A 23,067-nucleotide genomic window follows, 5' to 3' on the forward strand; every position below is an offset into this window, starting at 1 on the left:
TATGTATTTATGCCTGTATTTATTTATACACGTGTTTATGTATTTATTTATACATGTGTTTATGTATTTATCCCTGTATTTATTTATACATGTGTTTATGTATTTATGCCTGTATTTATTTATACACGTGTTTATGTATTTATTTATACATGTGTTTATGTATTTATGCCTGTATTTATTTATACATGTGTTTATGTATTTATCCCTGTATTTATTTATACATGTGTTTATGTATTTATGCCTGTATTTATTTATACACGTGTTTATGTATTTATTTATACATTTGTTTATGTATTTATGCCTGTATTTATTTATACATGTGTTTATGTATTTATCCCTGTATTTATTTATACATGTGTTTATGTATTTATTAATACATGTGTTTATGTATTTATGCCTGTATTTATTTATACATGTGTTTATGTATTTATTTATACATTTGTTTATGTATGTATTCATTGAGGCTTGAGTCATGTTTAGACCTCCATAAGTTGGACGCGGCCGCTGTTGGAGGGTTGGACCGGGCCCAGCTCGTCTACACTGTGGATACATAACGTCGTAACTCCGCCCCCTGCTCCTCCGTGGAGTCAAGGATGTGGGAAGAGAGAAAGAGGGAAGTAGTAACTGTCTGGTGGACGGTCGCTCTCAGTGTCGCCTGGACATGTATCCCCTCTGCTAATGAATAATAACCCGGTCTTTTCTTCTTGGAGGTGAGTGGAACCGGACTCCTCCGGCCGTACGTGTGTGTTTGAAACGTTAAACCCGTTAAAAGTTTGAGCCAACGGCCATTATCGAGTTTTTGAAATGAAAAAACATATTAAACATATGAAATATATCAAAATGACCGCTTATAAGTGTTCGGATAAAAAGAGTTTCAATATGAAATGTGAACCAAAGTTGTTTTTAAGGGATAAAAACACAGTTAGTGACATCTCGGCTAAATGGTCGTTTTCATGTAACGTTAGACGAGCCGCTGGAAGCATGCCTCAACAAGCCCTTTGTTACTCTGCCCGCCTGTGCAAATATACAAAATACCATGATCGTCAAATATCCTTCTCCCTGTGAAGGTAATTATAGTCGCCATGTGCCGACAAATCCATTTGTTGTTGCACCCCTCCCATTTGTTTTCAAAGAATGCAGGAGGGAGTGTTCACGCCAGTACACGGTAACGAGGAATGACCGTTGCTGAAACTGACGTTTTCAGCGAAACTATGACAACGCGTTTTGTACTGTAACGGACAGAAGGGAAACGTCGTTCAGTAAACACTTAAGCCTGTATTTTCCATGTAACATGACAGTGGTGACTACATAAATGTAACATTTTATTGAATTACTGCTTAAAAGTTAACTGTAGATACATAACAGGGCCTGACTGATGTGGGATTTTTGCTGTTTATACCGATTTTAGAGAGACAATTTGACAGATTACCAATATATGGCCTATAGTGATTTTTTTTTAAAATTTTTAATAAAAATATAGTGTGAAAGCTTTATTTCAGACTAAAAGTCCATCTATAGCACAGGACTAGCACAATACAAAAATATAAAAAGTCAGCTTTTATAACAAACATTTCAGCCAGTGCATCCTCAGGTTGGACGTAAAGCGATAACTCAGAGTGTGTGTGTCTGATACTATTCCCACAGTCCTCCAATCGTTTCATGAATTTAAACACAAGATTTCTTAAAAGTGCATTTAATGTGCTCACTCCTGCAGTGACAAACATCTGTCTGGCACTGCCCTCATGGGTATTTGTAAAAGGATGTGCATAGCATCATTGTACACATATCGCAGCCTCTGCATGCTAGATGTTTTGTAGCGTGACCATAAATGGGCGTTGTAAAGAGGTGTATAATATGCTACCTTCACCCGTGCTGAACAGAAGCTGAACTACATAGACCCTTTCTTTGTAGATTGTGCAAATATGACTCTACAAAGGTCCTCAGAAGGCGTTTTTACAAAATAATATTTAACATTGTTATACATTATTGGTACAAAGTATTACATTGTCAACCAATTCTAGAAATTACCATGAAGGAAATTAAATAAATACCTTAATAAAGATCAGTACTGTATGGTCAGTGTCAGTCAACTGGACAAACTACGTAATGATGACACCATTTCTAAATCACCTGATGCATCGTTTTCTGCATTATAGGTTCTGTAAAAATGAATTTTCATATAAGGGCATATCGGACCACATATATGCCGTTACCGATGTGTTTGTCGACCAATATATCGGTCTAGCTCTAATACGTAATGTAGAAATAGCTGTTGTGTTCATATAGTGTCACGGTTCTCAGTTGCCTCTCTACCTCCTCCCGATAATTACATAATTCTGTACCAGTTCTTGTCTACTAGCAGGTCTCAGTAGCCCTGAAACCAGAGGAATGTGCCAAACTCATGTTTTATTTATTCCCGCAGATAGGTCTGGCCCCTCTCCTATAGAAGAGAGTATCCCTATGTCACGTACAAGGCCGCGCCCCCTCGCCAGTGAAAACAAAGGAGAAGAACTCAGTGTTCTGTAGGCGCTAATACGAAAAACAGGACTCAATTTATGAAAATAAATTAAATAACATTTGAGTAAATGCAAGTAATATTTACATATTTATTGATAGAAAGATCAGTGACTGTGTGTCTCAGAGAGAGAAAGTCAGTACATTTTCGCCCTCATTTAACCTTAGGTGGACAAAGCCTTGGCTGTTTTGTTTCACATCCCATACTTAAACGACAGTATATTAACAACAGAGAGAGGGATCGTTGTCATAGGCCTGCATTACCTGGGGATTTAATAAGGTAGGAATAAATGTGTGGGTATGTCACCTCTGGCCACTGAATGGGCTCGCACTTCTCCGGTAAATTGTATAGACAAACATTCCCTAACTCTTTGATTTTTTTTCCATATAATGCCTATCATGGCTCCACAATGGCATAATATAACGGTCTGCCTGACTAATGTTAGTCATTGCTGAAGGTTTACAGGGCAGTTAACGTAAAATAGGCGAAATCAGGACAGATTACGGCAGGGTTTGTATTTACCGGCAGTCAAAGCCTGCAGTTTGATTTCCCCGGAATGGAGTGTAATGGGGTTAAAGCAATACTTACCTTTCTGGCATGTCACGCAGCACTTAGTAAAATTTGAACTTGAACAACTCCGCGGCCTCCAAAGTCCTACCCTGTTCCTCTCTGCATGACCTCTGAAGCAATCTCATTAGTTTATTGGCAGTTCATTTATAAACATTGTAAAATGGGTAAAGTGTTGGTTTGTGTTTGTGAGTTACTTAGGTGTGGTTGGTTACAGTGGAGTACAGTAAGGTGCAAGTGTAGTAATTTCCGTTTTCCACCACCACTAACACGTAGATGCTTGCTTAACAGCATATGATTAATTCCAAAATCATTAGGGCCTCTAGGGAGGTGGGTGGTGTGACACAATTATCATCGCAATAATCATCACAGCATCACTGCACTGTTTGTCTTGTCATGTTATTTTTTTTATTATTATGATTTGCAACCGTATCAGTCTTTCATTTGAGTTACTTGCGACACATTCGCTGAGGGGAAGACTGAAGGTGCTAGTCACACATTACCGTTGAATACGGATATGTTTTGTAAGAAAACATGAAGACCATGAATGGCAGTGTTGCTGAATACAGATCAGTTTCAACATTACAATTCTCTTTTAGGTAACGTTAATAGAATAGTTTTAACACAATATTTAACGATTAAGGAGCATCTTTAATGACACATATATTTATACTTGGCAGCCATGAACCCAATTGTTTCTAGTGACCATTTTACTTATATATTCAAGTATGTCAGAAGCACGCACTCTCAGTTTTCCCATTTATATGTGCACTTTACCGTGGTGTTCATGAAAAATGTGCATTTAACGAACAACCAAATAACAGACTAAATATTTTTGCTTGAAGCAGCAGTAGTCTTCATGTTACCTTTACTTGTGGACCATGTAAACCTATTTCATTGTTACTATAGATCAATTCACAACTTGATTACATCATCCAATAGTACATGCAGTGCGCTGTTAAAATGAACCCCCTATATAATCTATCGTGTGCACACATCCACGTACAAGAGTGAGCGTTGACTAATGAATTACTATTGCATGGTGTTTTTTTTGCAGCCTTCATTAGCACATCGTACTAACTTTTCTTCAGCTGTGAAGGCATTGCAGAAAAAGAGGAAATACATTGTATAAGCTTGGTGTATGTTGTACAACAGCTGCATCTGCATCTGCATGGTTAAACTGGCACATTGTTTGCACCACCTGTCACCGAGTTAACAGACTGCGACCATAAGGAAAAAACACGAGTTCAGCCAAAAGTTCACAGGTTTCATCGGAATCAGCAAAGAAGGTCTGTATTAATTTTAAACAAGCCATGTAAAATAGATATATTTGTCCTTTTTTGACTTTTTTTGACTGAACATGTTCATGTTCAGTCAAAACAGAAATGAGATTTTGTGTGTCGTTAAATCTGGTTTCTAACAGGTCTACTGTAGTATATTTCTGTAGTGGTTTACAAATGTGGCATGCTGATCTTCATACAGGCCATTTTATCTAACAAGAATGTGGTGCCTAAAGAATGTATATCAAATGTCACTGCTTTTATAATGGTGTTTGAAAATCCCTTGGTGTTTCCGCTTGCTTTTCCAGTCTGTCACAGTGTCACAATCAAACGCTGTCATCAGTTCCCCCTAGGGGCTTTGGTTCCATGATCTTATCTTTTTGCCACGCCATGATACACCCAGAAAACACCGCCTTCTTCCTTTTATAATAACAACACAGTTAAGTAACAGGGGTATCTGGCTAGTCTGTTGGAATATTTTTCCTGCGCTGCACTCCCATGCCAACCTTCATTCCTCAGTGCATGAGCACATTATCTCAACATATTGAAAAATTGAAAATGCTTTGAAACCCAAAGACTCGAGGATTTCAACTGTAAAGCTCTCAGTGGTGCAGAGAGTGGTGCCACTGCTTATTTTCCTCATGTTTCTTCCACAAGGAGACAAAATGTCTAAATGTTCTGTCTGGCATCGCAGCTAATATGCGAGAGTGAGTGCACTACTTTGTGTTTCTTAGTTTAAACAGCATGGCTTGTTCAATTGATGAGACTCTGACTGACAGAAGCTACCTTTTTTTAGTGACATACTGTATTACAACCTACACATATATAAGCATCTGAGCACCTGGAAAAGCGCTATATATGTTTGATGTATTTATATTCATGTGCTTGTTGCACCAATGACATAGAGAAATAACATGATAGCGTGGCAATGCCTTGTTTTATGTGTACACATGCTGTATGAACCCAAGTTATGTAGGTTGCATTTTGAGAATTGTGAGAAACCTTTGGACTAGGAACAAGGCCATGAGGTATTGCATAGTAGCATGCTGTTATGCAAATTTGGGCATGCAGATGCATGCAGAAAATGGTGCAATGTTTTAAACGGTCTCTGGAATGTTAGGTTGAAGCCATGGGGTCCTTTTCAAACTATGTCTTGATTTTACTGTCTTCTAATAGCTTTGAAATGGAACTATTGATTTGTTTGAGACACCAAAGTGCTATTATCAGCCAATGATGGGTAATGGGATATGATCAGGTTAAAGAACCAAGGTTTTGTTTAGAGTCTCACCATCATGATATATTGTGGTTCAAAGTGAAGAATTGGGGGGCAGTTTTGATTGTTGCTCTGACTTTGACGGACACAAACAAACAAACAAACAGACAGACACCACTGAAACACACACTCTCCTACACCTTCAGGAGCATTGAGCTGATTAATCTCCTGCCTGCATTATGACTGTCTGCTCAGTCATGATCAGTTTGAACCCAAACCATACATGATGTCCACTAAACGTTAGTATCAAGCTTATCAGGATGCCTTTCAATTGCTGCCATCAAAGGTTTTGACTGTCTTAAAAATGGTCTTGTCAAAGCAGAGCATTCCTCTACATTTTCAAGGCATTCTGCCAGCTGACTGCTGGCCTATGTAGATATTAATCTCTTTCACACTAAGTCCTTTCTGGTCTTCCCCTTACGGCACTAGGACAGCTAAGCTCACTTTGTCAACCATGGAAACAGAAAAGTAAATGAGTGATGTGTGCTGTTTGCATGGATTAATATTTGAAAACAGGAAACATTTGGGACTTTAATGAAATGAGAGATTGCTATTTTGGGGGTCAAACCCCATAGACACTATAGCTGATTGTTTGTTTGTTTGGTTGTTTATTTGTTTATTTATTTATTTATTGCAGACCTGCACTGGTCACATGAAATGAAACAGTTTTACATACATACTAGTCAAAATAATTTGACCATTTAATGTTGTGGCTTTTTGGACTGTTGTAAATGTTGTGAATCTCATTGGAAATGTATAAGATCTTATGTTCAGAAACCTATAGCTGAGGTGGCAATCACTAAAGATAATTACCATAATAAGCTGAATGCAAAAATAACTAAAAGCTGACATCAGATTGTAAACCACAAATTGGAAATGAGAATTTAAATTTTGTTATGGTGCCACAAAAAAATGTCAGTGAGTCAACAATATATAATAATTCATCCTAACTGAGGTGTCAATCTAGTGAACAACTTTGACCCGACAGTAGCGTAGGAGGACTGACCAGGGGATCACCAAAATCATCTTAAATCTTCCCCTGAAGATATGTATCCATACCGAACTTCAGCCTGGCCAGTGTTTGGTCACAAGACAAAATGTCTCAACAAAACAGCATCTCTATAGCACATAAAAAAATGACAAATAATAATAGTAACCTGCATTTTTATATTGCCTTTCAAGTGACCCAAGGATACTTTACATGAAGCCAGAAGACATAACTAACACTCAAGCAGAACAAACAAAAAATAAATGGATGGAATAGTGTTGGCAGTGTTTGCCTGGAATAATGACTGAAGTGAACAGGTGGGCTTTGAAGAGTATTTTGAACATGTCCATGGCAGCATGGATTTCTGCCAGGAGAGACTTCAAGAGAGTAGGGGCTGCCACGCCAAAGGCTCTGTCCCTGAAAGTCCACAGGTTTGTGTAGGCAGTTTCGAGCAGACCCTTGTCCGAGGACAGGAGTTTCCAGGACGGGTGTGAGGGTGGAGGTGGGCCATGTCTACATGTTTGCAGAATGGTTAAGGTTATGCATTGATCTTGAATGGTTAAGGTTACTATAGGTTTTGGTAAACAAGTCTCGTACAGGGTTTTGCAAATCCAGGGTTATGATCTAGACACAACTGTTGAGGAAGACTGACTACTGGATGACGAGTGCATGAAGTGATCTGTCGGTGAGGAGGAGGATTTTCGATGAGATGCAGGACTTGACATGGAGCCAGTGGAGCCAGTTCTGTACATACTGCAACTTATGAGCCAGGGCTACCCGAACAGGACTCTGTTGCAATAATCCAGACAGGAGGTGATGAAGGCGTGGATGAGGGTCTCAGCAACACAGTATGCGAGTGATAGCCGGAGTCAAAAAATGGGAAAAATGTGATGATTGCACAATATCTTTGGCAGCATATAAATGTTAGATTGTGCCATCAATAATAGAACCAAGACATGTTGTATTCTACAAGTGTCTAATCAGATGAACCAACATCCAGTCCAAATCGTTTCGAGATGGTTGTGTTTTAGGGAAACTGACTGAAAGTGTCTGTACACAATATCTCATCATGTTACTATTCTAGCTCACACTGCGGTGGTGGTCAAGTCCCACATACAAATAAGCACTTGATGTAGTACGCACACTTACTGACTGTGAGAAATGACATCTGTGACGATGCAAACGTTCACTTCATCACTGATTATGCCCGCAGTCTTAATAGTGAAACAGTTACAACTCCTACTAATGTTAATCCCCCACTTCTGGTTGCACTGATGCTCGATGATTTTAATCACACTTGTTCAGTAAGCCTCTGAGTAATTGCATGTGTGAAGTTATTTTTATTTGGATTGCTGTGTCCATGAATACCTGTGCTTTTGTGTTTTCAGAGACATTTATTGGTAAACTTTAACAACAATTGCATTTGAAAAGCTTTACATTAATGGATGCAGTTTAAAGTTAATGGTACACATGTTTAAATAGCTTAAACACTTACTGTAAACAAACAGTTACACATACTTTTGTAGGCGTATTTATGCTTGCCAAGATCGACAGTACAAGGGAAACTTGGTGGATGTTAAATAGAAAAAAGAGTGATGAGGCATTTTTCTAAAGATCAGTTCCTCGATTAGCCTGCAAAAGTTTCCAAGAAAATCCAATAATAGCACCGGCCCCAACATTTATTTCCACCAGGGACTGTAAGATGATAGATTTGTTCATAATGCTAATGTGAAAATGACCCATTCAGTGTTGAATTGTATCAGTGTATAGGACACAGTTATTTTGAGGTAGATTTCCATGATTACTGTAGTTGAAAGAAGCGTGAACAAGCAAAGTCACTGACAAAAAAGGAAGGATGTTGTGCAATGTTGTCTGTAGCCCAAGCTCGATCATCACACATTCTCAGCACCACGATGTGACATGTAAATCGAGCGCTGCCTTTTGAAAAGTCATTTTTACTTTTAGAATATTTGATGATAATGGAAGTCTGTTCTGTAAGTGGTACTGTAACACATTAGTTAGCCTTGCTTACTTCCCCCCATGAAGTAGATTTGAAGCTTTCTGGACAACCTCAGGTTACTCTGGCGAGTGAAGTACTGCAAATGCTTAAAATGGAAATGTAGAAAAAAGGCTGAGCTTGGCACGCAGAACACTTTAGTTCAGTGAGACTCACTCTTTTCTCCACACAGTAAGCAACATCAACAAGCTTTGTTTTGCTGTGGAGGCGCAGTGTAGTTTCTCAACAATTCCCTTGGCTGAAATGTGAGGATACCAAAAATATACAGCGAGTGAAGCAGTTTAGTTTCTTTCTATGCTCAGCATAGTTGATGTTTTAATGGTCGACAAAGTATGAGTATATACGTAGCTCTAACTACTGATTATATCATGGTGTTTTACAGTCAGCAAGTGTTTCTACAGTATCATAACTTTGTTAATTGTCAAACAATACAACTGCATGTAAGCTCATGTTAATAAGCATGTAGCCAAGCCTGGAAAAGCCAACTTTTGCCAAGCCTACCCGTAACGTAAGTGTGCCTGGGTCATGTGGAATGGGTCAGCTGCTGTGTAGAGTGAGTGTGACAGAAAATGAAACATGATATCATCCCTACACCCCTGCATGAGGGTTATGTATGGGGTTTAAAAGATGGGGACAATTTGTCCTGACAACATATACAGCTCTGGGTGAACGGCACAGTCCAGCCTGTCTCCAGATTCACAGAGGATAGCACTACTTTGAGCATCAGTCAAATGGGAATACTCGCAAACAAACACACTGATCGTGCTCATGGCAGGCCTCTCTCAGAGGGGAAGAGACTTAACCATGGTAACACACTCTCAGGAGCATGTGATTTCCCCAAACACAAGGGGGTGGACAAACAGTATTAGTCTCACTTATTAATGGTCAAGTGATGAACTGTTTAGATGAACCGGTTGATTGTTGGATGCTTAAGATGCAAACACATTTGTTGAAATGGTGCTTTCCATGTCATGTGATGACATCAGCGATGGATGATGTCATTGTGGACATGCTCCTTGCTTGCTCTGTCACATGACTCTCTGTGATCTTAGACCACAGTGAGTGAGTTGACAGGTTCACCCAACTCATCTGAGGACGGGGAATTTTTTTTGTAGCTTTTCTTTGTTGCTTAGCACCCTTAAACTTGATAAACTTTATAGAAACACGTATGTAATTTGTTTGCATTTAATTGTAAATCAACCATCCCATTTAGCTGTGTACATAAGGGAGACTGCACGGAGGGTTAATGATTAGAAAGAAATGGTCCGTGTTCATTGAGCAAACATGCCCTTATGGTGCTGCTGCCGGCTGACGTATTAGGCTACCTTTCCCAGGCACAGCTGGGGGAAATCATGGTCATGGATTTAGTAAAAATAACTGAACTCCTTTAAATAATTTTTCTTGTTGGTGATATAAACAGTCTGTCACAACAGGCTTTCTTCTTAACACCAGAGCTTGTTTTCAGTTTTCTGCCTGTGCTGTGGAGCATATATCAACACTATTGTGGTCATTATTGAGCAAATAAGAATATGAATTTACTCAACAAGAACGGCATATAAAAGTAGATACTATTTATACACACATGATGGAATTGGATGCTGTTTATTGAATTAATCTCCATACTCAACAGGGTTTCACACAGACTCTCTAGATTAAGTCAGTGCTAAATGCTGACTGGAGTCTTTAAAATAGGAGTAGGTCTTACTACTTTTCAACCAAGCTGCCCCACTGTAACTTTAGTTTAAAAATAACCCAGATGCCACCGGGCTTGAAATTAACAGGAGAACCCTGCTCTTTATCAGGGGTCTCAAACTCATATTCCTGTGTTCTTCCACATTGTTCTCTCCTTGGGGGGGATCCCTTGAACTGTTTGTGTCTTTCAACAACACATTTTGGCAATATACACTGACTGAACAACTCATCTTCACGTATCTCCTCCCTCATACCTAGCTCTGTATGTACAGTATATTAGTAGAGTAGTCTGTGTGTTTCCACTATGGTCGGTTACCCTGAATGAGGCGGGTCTATCTCGCCAAAAACGCCCTTAATTTGCCTGTGAGTCGCTCAGGAGGCTGTTTAACCGGGTAGAAAGAGGCCCTGTAGGAGAGCAGGGCCTCTTTTCTCCCCTGAGATTTATGATTGCTGATTGGATGTAGCTCCCCGTGGGATGTGACGTGTGGTAGTACAGACGCCACAACACTTTTATCCAGTGGTGTAGAAGAACACAGCGCAGAAAAAATGAGCTGTGCATGGATTCTGGATTGAATTTCCGACCTGTGGTGGCTGCATGCTCCATACCTCTGTCTCTCTCCCATTTACACACACACACACACACACACACACACACACACACACACACACACACACACACACACACACACACACACACACACACACACACACACACACACACACACACACACACACACACACACACACACACAGTACTGCAGCGGGGTGACAGCCTGTCTGTAAACAAATAATTTTAACAGCGCCTCGCATCTTTAAGGTGGAGCGTTTTCTTTCATGTTACTTGTACATAAGTTGACGTTGTGAATCATACGAGCCACCTGAAATCAAACAACTATTCTGTATTTCTCTTGAGGAAGAATGCGCCGCTGTATCACCGATCAGCTGATCACCGGCGATACGTCACCTCCGGAGTCTCGTAAATCCCTCTTGGGCCTTTTTTTGTAATGGAAGCATGGCGAGTGAAAGGCCATTTGAGAGGGCGTGTCCTGCAACTTTCCGGGAGGCCACTCTATAGGGCTAATGGAAACACGCCTAGTGTCACTCCAATTGTATTCCTACAGAATGAGAGCGTTCTCCTTGCACATGACAGGATGCAGGCACGTTAAACTTGATGAAAAAAAATTAGTAATTGTCCACCTCTCTTAAAACTGTCTTTAATGTCACACAACTAAGTGACCTGATTATTTTTCCAATATACAAATAAAAAGCAAAATGGCATGCTTAAATTTTTCTAGTCTTCCGTGAAAAATATGGAAAATTTCAAATTACAGACTGAAACGGGGGCTGACTGAGGAATTCTGAGCAATGAAATTGGGAAGAAATGAGTGGGGCGCCTCTCTTGCATGGAGGATCTCGGTCTGGTAGTTTTGACCTATTCTCTATATTATTGTTGTTAAGGTTGCCATTGTGATATTGTTTCAAAATATACATAACTTTTAATGGGCCGAGTACCAATATATTTAGCTTTATGTGTTAAAATCGTCACAAAAAATATAATGGTAAAATGTTTCCTGGCTGGTGCATCATATTCTGTCGGTTTCTATCTCTGTATTCTTTTCTCTGGAGAATACAATTTATTGTCCATTCCCACTGGTTATGTGGATCCTAACAACTGCCTGTCTACATTGATGGGCTTTGGTCAGCAGCAGTGTCTCCACCGCTTGAGCACTTTGTCCATTATCTAAATTCCAAGCTATTTCATTATCTAAGTGGGTGGGTTCCAGCCCCTACACACTGCTCCACTAAACCACAGGCTAGATTGCCAGTAGCCTCCTCTCTGTCTCAAGAGGATTGAAGCTTGAAATATTTATTGCACATAATTGAAAACATTGTTGGCAGAATTGAAATATACACCCTATTAGCATAAAGGTATTATAGAAATGCTGTTTTTCCGGGAGGTGGGAGTCAAAGTAAGTGACATTAACAATATGTAAAGCCCTGTCTAACTGTGTCTTGGCTCTGTACTGGAAACTAGCCGATTGACTGAGCAGGTGTCAGATTTCCCTGCTGTTGCCATTCCTGCCGCAGACACGAAGGGCTTCGCATTGATTTTATAAATCCCAACTCCAGGACAACTTCAAGGCTTTCAAGACCATGATGCCGTAATGGACACGTTGGCCAAGGCTTGTGACATTATAGCTTTATGTCTGCAATTCCTTTGGTTTCTCTGGAAATGGTCAATGTAATGCTACGAGACATTCTGAGCTCCAGGAATAGACGGGCTGGTTGTTTCGCTGTTGACTGTGATTGGTAAAGACTGGAAGACGAAGATAAGTAAGTCTAACAATATTGTTTAGTCGCTGAGCAGACAAAAAAACTCATAATGAATCTTATTACATCAATTTAGCTGACAAGACTGCAGATGTGATGTATGTGTTATTTGTGTAGTCCAAAGCGTGCAGCATTTGCACACGTGTGATGTAGTTCAGTAAATATGAGGTTTTGTTTGTAAACACAGCGATCTTAATAAGAGTCATCCCGCAGGTACTGTCATAAGTCGTTTTTTAAATAATTGGATGTAAAATGTATTTGGGACATGAACTGATTATCTGATCAGAGCAACTTCTAATGTATATAGAAGTAGAAGAAGTTTTAAAGAGATACTTTACCCATTTGAATCCTCCGCCGCAGAGACAGGCCAAACACGTTCATCTGAACACAATGCCCACATTAGCATGACACAGACCTAGATTAAAAGTATCTCTTTAACTACTAGATCACCATTATTATATGCAAATGCAATCAATAAAATGGATTGCCCAGCTTTTTTTTAGTTCAGGCAGAGGAAGAGGATATGGATTACCAACCACCTGGAAGACGCATGATGATTTGAGAGCACTATTGATTGCTGTCATCGGGTGTCACACGCAACAGCTTAACAGCTGGTGTATCAGTTGCTTTTTCATTAGTGGTCCAAGTATGTACATTAGGTGCTACAAAATCAATTTCTGATTTATTTAGTTGGCTACTAATTAATTTTGAATCTGAAATTGAATTTATTTATTGTTAGGTGTCTGGCTGTATGACATTAGACAGTATATTGTGATCAGTGAGTCAGATTTATCTGAAAATACCTTATAAACTTATCCTCTTTATATGGCTGCAGAGTAGACTCGGGCTTCACAGAGACAGAAACAAAAACTTCCCGGTCCGTTCTCTGGTAAAGTGATGGTTTTCTGTGTCAACCTTTCTTTTTTACAGAGTAGAAAAAGACATTGATGTGGTAATTTAACCACGGATTTGACCAGACAGAAACAATTGAGAACAACAACAGAGCGGAACTTAGCGAGCTGTTGCCAAGGGGATTCAAAAAATCCACGTAGAAGAGTGTAGCAAAAGCGTGAACGTGCGTAGCATTGTGGCCGGGTTTGCGGGACGCGCAAAGTCACCCGAGAATTGTGGCACATTCAGCCTGCCATACATGCTGGGATTTAACGTGCTGAGACTTAGCACTGAGATGGATTCGAGAAAGGACAGTGTTCATGAAGGCTTACGCTACGTTGCACCTCATAAACCGAACGCTACACATACCGAACCGTGACAAGCGTACCGAACGGGACGGATTTTTTTTTAAAAACCGTTCCACCCCTACAATTAAGTCATTATGGGAGTCACTTTAAAATTAAATACATTTATTAAAGGTAATTAACTAAATCCGTCCATCCATCCATCCATCCATCACCGCTTATCCCAGTCGCGGTCACAGGTGCTGGAGCCTGTCCCAGCTGACAGTAGGCGTGAGGCAGGGTACACCCTGGACAGGATTCCAGTCCACCACAGGACGACCACAAAGACGGACAACCATTCACACAATTTTACCAGGAACCCTCTTGCTGTGAGGGGGTAGTGCCAACCATTACTCCACTGTGCCGCCCTAATTAACTCAATCTTAAAGTAAATTACATGTAAATACATTTGAATTGATCAAACTGAATTTTTAACCATGTTTGCACTCTGGTTACCACTTACACTTCCTTATCAGAGGGTTATTGGCCATAACAGAACTATAATATTGTCTAATTATGTTTGTACCTTTGTTTGTTTATTCAGTTTTTAGGGCACATATTCACAGTGAAACACTCCGGCAGAGTAGACCCATCTCCTTTCTTTCCTCCTGCCTCTTCTTTTATAGTTACATTTAACTTAAATCAATTACCAAAGCACTGTGCAGCAAGACACAGTCGCTATCCTTGATATAACACCATTTCTCATCTACTGAAAGTGAATGCAGAGCTTTTTAATGACCACTTAAGAAATTGCCTCTGTTCAAGGGAATGTGGCGATGATTTTTGAGCAGAATGAACTGCAGGAGAGCCAGCTGCTGCTGAATAGACTTTGCTTTGATAGAATAATAATTCCCCCTTTGAGCTGTAGGACCACTAAAGTAAAGGGCTGGATCCTCTTTAATGCACATATTTGCCACAAGAAATACTTGATACAGAAATATTTAAGTTTCTAAAGCTGAACATTTTCTGCTTTTTTTGCTTGTATTTCTTGTTTGATGAGAATTGAGCCTAAATATTAAATAAATATCTTAAATATCTTCTCCCTGTCCCACTACTTCTGTTGTTTTTTTGTTTGGTGGTTGTTTGTGAATATATTTTGTTTATACATTTTTCAATTATGTTTTAAAATTACATCCATTATGATTTTCTCATCTCCAGCACGCTGACAGGATGGCATCGCAGGGGGGGGAGGAGCATCCTCCAAGCGGAGGTCAACCAGATAGCCGCCTAAAGAGCAAGAAGCCGCCCAGCCTTGTAATAGCCATCCCTCCACCCGAGGAGATGATGTCTCATGACCCTTCAAAACAGGTAGACTGACCGTTTTGACCTGACACTCTCTTTCACTGCCCGCTCTCTTAGTAGTTTGTCATTTACAAGATATATTATCACAAAGACTAATCTCTTCATCGTATCTTGCTGGTGTTAAGCACTTTCCAATGCTTGTTGAACTAAAGAAACATTTTTAAAAACGACCCTGGCTGCAATTTTTATTAAACTACACTGTTCCCTGTAAAGTTGGAATGTTTGATGTTTGGAAGAGATTGATCAATAAAGTTTTGAGAAGATATACACTTTATCTAAAAAGAATAAATCACATTATTACAATCATTTCATGAGAAGAGGTACAAATATTTTATTCAAACTTTAAAGGCAAAAGTGTAGATACTATTTACTCAAACAATAATAAATTACTAGCCGACAGGGACAAGCGGTTTAAGATGAATGAATGAATGAATGAATGAATGAATGAAATTAATTTACCTAAAGAGCAGAAAAATATCTTGATGCTGACCATGAATGCGGTGAACTTCACTAGTGGACATTTAATCTGACCAAACCCTTTTGTTGAAAGAGTAATTTTTGGAAAGAATGAAGAAGGCATCAATTAAGAAATGAAGTAATAATCAAAAATAATCTGCATGCTTTCCCTTTCTCTTTCATACGGAGCCCCCCTGGTGTCAGTCAAGAAAAAAAGTCAAGTACTAAACTGACAGCACGGATTGCTAAACCATGCGCACGGTTTACTAAATCAATTAAATAAATAAAGTGAAATAGTGAAATAAATGAACCGCAATCGGGGGACACAACCATTGCTAACAAAACCACACTTTAACACCATTGAAATTTTAACAATTTATTCGGGATTTTACATTAGAATTAACATCAACGTCAATTCAACCTTTGACTGTCCTCCTGAGAGCAGGTTTGTATCATAAACAAACTGTAGAACAGGATTACAGCACAGATTGTTTGGTTTGTTTACATGATGCTGGACGCACCCTCTTCTGTCACACATATAACCGGCGCATAACTGACACAATGATTTGTTTTCCAGTGTTGTGTCCGAAATCTCGTTTGGTCATTACCTATAGTGCACACAAATAGGTTATAATACTACTACTATGTAGGAAAAAAGTGAGTGAGCGAGTGAATGAGGGCATGATTTCGAACACAGCATCAATATTTAGGAGTAGCCTTACAGCTAATGCTATATTGTGATTAGCGTTGTAAATTGAATGCTTTCGTAACATTGCATTTATTGTTGTTGTCACGTCAAACGCATCTTTCATTAAAGTGCGGTGTGAACTCAATGTTGGAAAGAAGTAGTGGACGTCATATCCTAGGCGCGGGTTGAAAGTTGAAAGCAGGTTGCCAAGTTTAATAATCAATGCCCTCAGTTTAGTACATGGCTTCTTTTTTTTTCTTGACTGACACCAGGGGGGCTCCGTACTTTCACATCCACCAGGCTGTTTAAATGGCTTTGATTTAGTGGTTAATGTAGTGCTGTTGTTCAACAAGTAGTTCTCAAACTATTAACCAATTGATCAATTAGTCAATTTTAGATTAAAAACATGCACAGCAGTGATTATGTGATCTTCAGTTTTATTGGAGACTAATCGCAAAAAAAGCTTTTGATATTCCCTCACACCCTTACTGCTGTGCATGATGCCTTGCCTACTAATCGTTTGACTCAGAGTGTGCCAGAGTGTGCATATACGTGATGAGGGCAAAAATGACCCGCTGCACTATATTTTTAAAAGTTCAAAAGGACAAAAACATGTAAATAGGAGCATGCACACAGGCATTTTGGACAGCTGTCTTGCTGTTTCCGGGCACAAGGCCATACATTTCCCCCCTGTGAGCCCCATGCCTAGAACACAAATAATGGCATTTCAACAAAAGTCAGAGTTTAATTGAGCATGATACAGTTAACACTGTCCCTTAACAGCAACTTGTGTCATAAACATGCAAATGAAGTGTGAACTCGGGCATTTACTGTAACTTTATTGTTACGAGAGAGAAAAGAAGAAGCCGAAAGGGGCCCCTCAGCCAGACTACTAACTGAGGTGTTTCCATTACTAAGACACATTTGAATAATACTAAATTTGAAAATACTTTGCATCATTATGGACTACATGTACACTTAAAACTTAAAACTAAACTTCTCTTATTTCTTGAGGTCTTCTTAGGTATATCACTTTTGCACTGCACCAGCTTCCAGGACTATTTGGTCGTAGAAAATCATCAAGTAAACACTTAGTATATTCCCAATCTATGTTCCAGACTAGTGGAACAATCTTCAGAAGTGTGTAAAATGAGACAAGCTTTTCCCTTTTAGTGGGATTTAACGTTAGTGTGCATGTGTTTTCTCTTTTCTTGTATAATTTTCTGATGTGGGCTGTAACTTTGGTGTTCTTGTTATTTCATTTCGTATGTACGGTTATCAGGGTTTCCTGGTAAAAGAGAGCTTGCTCTCAATTAGCCTCCCTTGTTAAATAAAGGTGTCAATCAGTCCATTAAATGATTAATGCATCTGTAAAACAAAAGAGTAAGGTAAGGAAATGTGCAAGGTCTTATTGTATGTGTCCTGGTATTGTCTCTTAGTGCTTACAATAAATATCTACAAAAATTCAGTCTACCACACCATTTACTAATATCAATAATCTAAGGCCACTCTACAGAGAGATTTAGTGTTCAAGATGGCATCATTTATAAAGTTATAGGCAGAAACTGTGTATCCCTTGTATCTCGACAAGCTGAGCGACAACCTGAACGTGTGGTCCGCTTACAGCTTGCTTTGAGCCCCATTAACTCTCAGAATAACAACACCATTAGCCTCACCTTCTCTAAAGTCACTGCTGGTTACGATAATGGACTCTCACAGGAATCACTGCATCCCACATAATTGAAGAACGCTATAAACAGCATACACAAGTAGGTATTTAAGAGAGCAGGGGCCTTTTAGCAATACTAGACCAAACAAAATATTGACTCGACACAACTGTGGCTGCATTAAAAGTGCACTTAATCCAAACATCTCAATACTGGGATTTAGTCTCGCTATTGATGCTCAGTATCGTAGTCATTACAATCATTACTTAATTACTTTCTTTGTCTTATTATTTAATAATAATTTAATCTGAGGTGTTCCCTGCAGTCATGCAATAATTAATTGTGTTTTATTCCGCTAATTGGCCAGTAATGTACAGTAGACCTTCACAACTATTTATGCTACTCTTGTAGCTGCGGCGGCTTTGTTTGGTTATTTTAATATTCCTTCAACTGTAATTGTAACACTAATTGATATCTCACTTTCCACTCTGAGTAGGCACTCTCCATATTCCTTATACCATAACACCAATTACTGTATTTCAATACTGTAACCTTTTCCCCATTCCTCTGTTCAGCCTCTACGACCGTCCCTGAAAAAAAGCGCAAGTGGTCAAGCAACTGCTTCTATGTCCGAGAGCATCAATGGAGCCAGAGATGGTGCAGGAGATGGAGGTTTCTCATTTAGAGACAGACGGGCAAAGTTTGGAAGACAAACGTCGCTCTCACAAAGCATCAAGAGGTAAGATAACAAGTTTGTTGTTTGAGTCACATTAATTATTTTTGTTCAAGTTGCTCAACATTCCGGTTGATAGTCAGAGTAAAGTCTGATCATTCAACCTAAAGAAGTCATTCACCCTAAAGAGTCAAAAAAGCCCATGTTCTCGTCCCCACAGTTTATTCATCAAAAAGATGTCTCTTCAGGATCCCTCTAGTCAATTATTTTGTCAGCATTCATCAGCAACATATCTCAAAAGTCTCACGGTTGAGCTCTAATTGTATTCTGTGATACTGAGGCCACCCTCCTTTTCTGTACCTGTAGGAATACAGCCCAGTGGTTTGGGGTGGGGGAAGACTGTGAGACCAAGCAGCAGGTGTGGCACAGAAAGAGCCTGCGCCACTGCAGCCAGCGCTATGGCAAGCTGAAGGCCCAGTATAGAGAGCCTGAGACGGCCACCAGCATGGACCAGGGCCTGGAGTCACCAGCTGCACACAAGATGCCCAAGGTATTCTACTGTGAAGAGAGACATTATGCATGTGACTTAATCTACTCACAGCCTGATTAAGGTTTTATTCAACGTTATTTGTTTAGAAACGTCTTTAAGATCCTGATCCTGTTGCATAAAGAGACCAAAATATGGCACCAAATATGAACACAAGTTACACCAACTGAAAAGAGAAACAGGATGAGACGCAACAGGCTTCTGAGTCATGTGGTCTTACCACTGAGAATATCTGTTTCCATTTCATAAGCAGCCAAGAAGGGACACCGTATTAGATTAATAATTCCCCCACCTGTATGATTTCACACTATAAGACAGAGAGGCTTCTCTGGAAAGACGGGAGGAAAAATCTGGTTAGAGTAAGAGATTGTGAGGAGAGAGGAAATATGTGTCTTGCTTTCATAAAGAAACGTGCTGTGCGCAGACAGTCGTGGGCCATCTGTGTCCCAGATGAACCCTGTCACTCCCTTCAGTCAGTGTCACACAGCTCTACTCACCATCTCATCATTCAGTTTTTTTCTTTTTCTTTTGTTCCTGACCAGCGATAAGAATTTCAATCTTTTTTTCCTTTTACTTTGCACACATAAACTCAAGAGAGATCAACTCTTTCTCAACGTGTCATTCTCAGATGTTTTGCAGGTTTTGGCCAAGTAAATGTCACGGTAGATGGTTGACCCTGTTCTCTGTTTTTTTGGTAGATTGTGGATCCCCTGGCCCGCGGGCGAGCCTTCCGTTGTCCAGATGAGATGGATGGTCGCTCCCCCAGAACGCCCCACACTGTTCAGGGAGGTCCTATCACCCCGGGTGTCACCTCACTCACCTCCTTAACCAGCCAGCGCTCCGGGTACAGCCGCTTCCCCAAGCGTAAGAGGGAGTCTGTCGCCCGCATGAGCATCCGGGCTGCATCTAACCTGCTGAGGGTGGGTGGGGTACCAGAAAAACGTGTGTGCGTGCGTGCGTGCGTGCGTGCGTGCGTGCGCGCGTGTGTGTGTCTGTGTGTAGAGCAGAACTGATCTGAGAAACATTATACATGTGTAAAATAACTGATGCATGTTTGTCGTTCAGGGTCGTAACGGCTTGGCAGACTCCCAGACAGGTCGCAGTTTCCCAAAGAGGAGCTTTGCCTGGATGGACGAGGACACCGTGGACTCTGCAGACGCGTCAGAGTCACTCTTCTTCAGCAAGGTCAGCAGCCACTCTTCTCTGTCCTTGTCAGGGTCTTGGCGGCACAGTCTTCGACATTTTTTTTTAATCTAACTTCCTTTCCCTTCCAGTGAAAGTCAGCGTTCACACTATCCCACCACTTTCACTGCATCAGCCTCTTTTCTTTAGCAACCACTGTCTTCTTTTTAGCCTTAATTTCTTCCTTTTATACATCCACTACATCTAAGTAAATATTTGTATTTAACTTATATCACCCTCTATGACCTTCTATATGTCAAACCTATTAAAAAATATGATGTTTGACAGCTATAACTCTTGATCATTATGTCCTTGATGTCTGCTGCAGCAGGCATGATCCTGTTGTCTTATACATGAGACCTGGCTGCTAATTAATTACTGCTCTCTATTTTTGTCTTCCTGCACTTCCTCTTCTGTGACCTCCATTACCTTTCCTGCGTAGGTTGATGCCCATGATGAGTTGTACTCCATGGCTGATGACGTATTTGAATCACCTCCCATGTCTGCAGCATTTGCTCCCTGCGAGCAGCCTGACCAGAAGTTCCCTAGCCTGTGAGTAAATAAATAACCAAAAAACATTGGGACACTTTAAGGACGTCACTGAACTGGTGTCACTGACCCTCCTGCGGTCCTAGGTGCCAGAATATTCAATAATCCTCATTTTGCCACACATAAAAGTCAGGTTCCAGCCAGTCAGTTCCATTAATCATCAAAACTACTAAGTGAAATATTAAGTTTAAGGTCTGCCAAATCTGTTGGCTGTTAGAAGTCATTACAACTTCTATATGTACACTGTAACAAAAGCAAAACTGACAAGTTATGCTCATATTGCCTTTATTTTCTTACATTTATTTATCACATTTCATATGCAATTGAATAATTTGTTAACCTTATTTTTTTTTATTCTGCTTTATCTGTCTCACCCCACCTTTGTGCTCCCTCCTCCACTCTTGCCTTTTAACGTTTCTTTAATGCCTATCTCCCAACCCCAGTAAAGACGTATCTCGAACGCCCAGGACACCAACGGTAGCACCCGAAAAGAGACATCCTCGTCGGGGTGGTCGCATCGCTTCCCAAGTTAAGCACTTTGCATTTGACAAACACAAGCGACAGTATGGCATGGGCGTCGTGGGGAAGTGGCTGAACCGGCACTACCGACGCAGCCTCAGCAGCAACATCCAGAAGCAGCTGGATGATTTCCACAGCCACAGGTCAGGACTGAGTAGATGCTTGTGTACAGATATACTTGTGGGTTATTCACTAACTTGATTAACTTGTAGACCTCAGTCAGTGTGAGAAAACTAACAGTGAACAGCTACTTTGCTTGTACTTTTAACAGTATAAAATGACATGAAACCTTTAGAAAGAAGATGGGGTTTATATACAAGTTAGTAGGTGCAAAGTAGAGCAGTTTTAGGCAGCTTAATTTGATGAAAGACATTGTCTCCCCTGTAATGTGATGTTTGACACCAAAACTGACAGTATGTATATGATTTGTATGATATTCACCTGATTAACGGTGGTTCTCTGCTTTGTATTTTAGGCCCTACTTTGCCTACTGGATCACGTTTGTCCATATAGTGATCACTTTGCTAGCCTGTTGTACATATGGTTTTGCCCCTGTGGGGTTTGCACAACATTCTGCATCTGAACTGGTGAGTGAAGCTCAAAACGTAAAGGTTTGACTTGAAATACTGACTTAATTTGACATTTTCTGATGTGATTGGTTGCATTTTAAAACCAAAAGGACATAAATATCCTGCTTTTGAATGAACAAATGGAAATTATGTTTTCTTGGTCATGAGATTATCCAGGTACATTGACTTACCATAAACCAAACATTACGGCATGTTATCCCACTAACAGCACAATACGCGAACACGACCTAAACATAGACATTATCCAAATATATACCTAAAAAAAATACAATAAACAAATCCAAACAAGACAAATTACATACATTAGTGCATTAGTAACACTATATTTTATCCAGTTCATAAACCTATAGTCCATCATTATGTTACTTTTGTCCTGCTTTCTAAAGATATTCAGAAAATGTAAAAACATCAAAAAGATAGCTCTCTTCCCAAAAGCTATCAAATTTAAATCAGGAACCTCTATAAATATAAGATGCTGGTTATTGATTGATTTAATCCCTGTAAGAAATGGACATTTTTTTTAATGATCCTTCACTTTGAAGTCATAAATGAACTTTGAATATTTTGGTTCTGACATGTATTTCACAGATCATTCATTTGCCATCTGTCACTCTGTCGCCCTCTGTAGGTGCTAAAGAACAAAGGCATTTATGAGAGCGTCAAGTATATCCAACAGGAGAACTTCTGGATTGGTCCTAGCTCTGTGAGTCTCACTTTAACTACACTAGTAGTATGTACAGTATAGTATGCTAACTTTTTTTACACGATCTACCTGGACACTTGCATTAGATATTTGTCCACGCGGACTGTTGCCAATCAGTGTAATAGTTGTGGGATATTCACTTTTATCAAATATTTCACAGTCTGGTGTATTATTGGGTGGCACCGGACACTTTTTGCCTAGCCTGATGCAGGGTTACGCCCTCATTAGTTTGTGACTTTATCAGCTACTGCATTTCCTGTCACATACTGTTGCTTTCATCAAGCTCTAACTTT

The 23,067-nt window shown here is 39.8% G+C and overlaps 1 protein-coding gene across 1 annotated transcript in view; it reads left to right on the forward strand.

The window, feature by feature from the left end:
- The first annotated feature begins 603 nt into the window (after nt 1–603).
- LOC310960071 (inactive rhomboid protein 2-like) overlaps nt 604–23,067 on the forward strand; it is a 32,839-nt gene continuing 10,375 nt past the window's right edge. Inside the window, exons 1-10 of the mRNA XM_083931673.1 lie at nt 604–710; nt 15,057–15,206; nt 18,587–18,750; nt 19,051–19,234; nt 19,930–20,151; nt 20,297–20,416; nt 20,856–20,965; nt 21,406–21,624; nt 21,957–22,068; nt 22,700–22,774. Coding sequence (XP_083787799.1) covers nt 15,069–15,206; nt 18,587–18,750; nt 19,051–19,234; nt 19,930–20,151; nt 20,297–20,416; nt 20,856–20,965; nt 21,406–21,624; nt 21,957–22,068; nt 22,700–22,774 — 1,344 coding nt within the window. The 5' untranslated portion in view covers nt 604–710; nt 15,057–15,068. The remainder of the gene's footprint in view (nt 711–15,056; nt 15,207–18,586; nt 18,751–19,050; nt 19,235–19,929; nt 20,152–20,296; nt 20,417–20,855; nt 20,966–21,405; nt 21,625–21,956; nt 22,069–22,699; nt 22,775–23,067) is intronic.

Source organism: Echiichthys vipera (genome assembly GCF_963691815.1).
Source record: "Echiichthys vipera genome assembly, chromosome: 2".
In the NCBI taxonomy this organism is placed as follows: Eukaryota; Metazoa; Chordata; class Actinopteri; order Perciformes; family Trachinidae; genus Echiichthys; species Echiichthys vipera.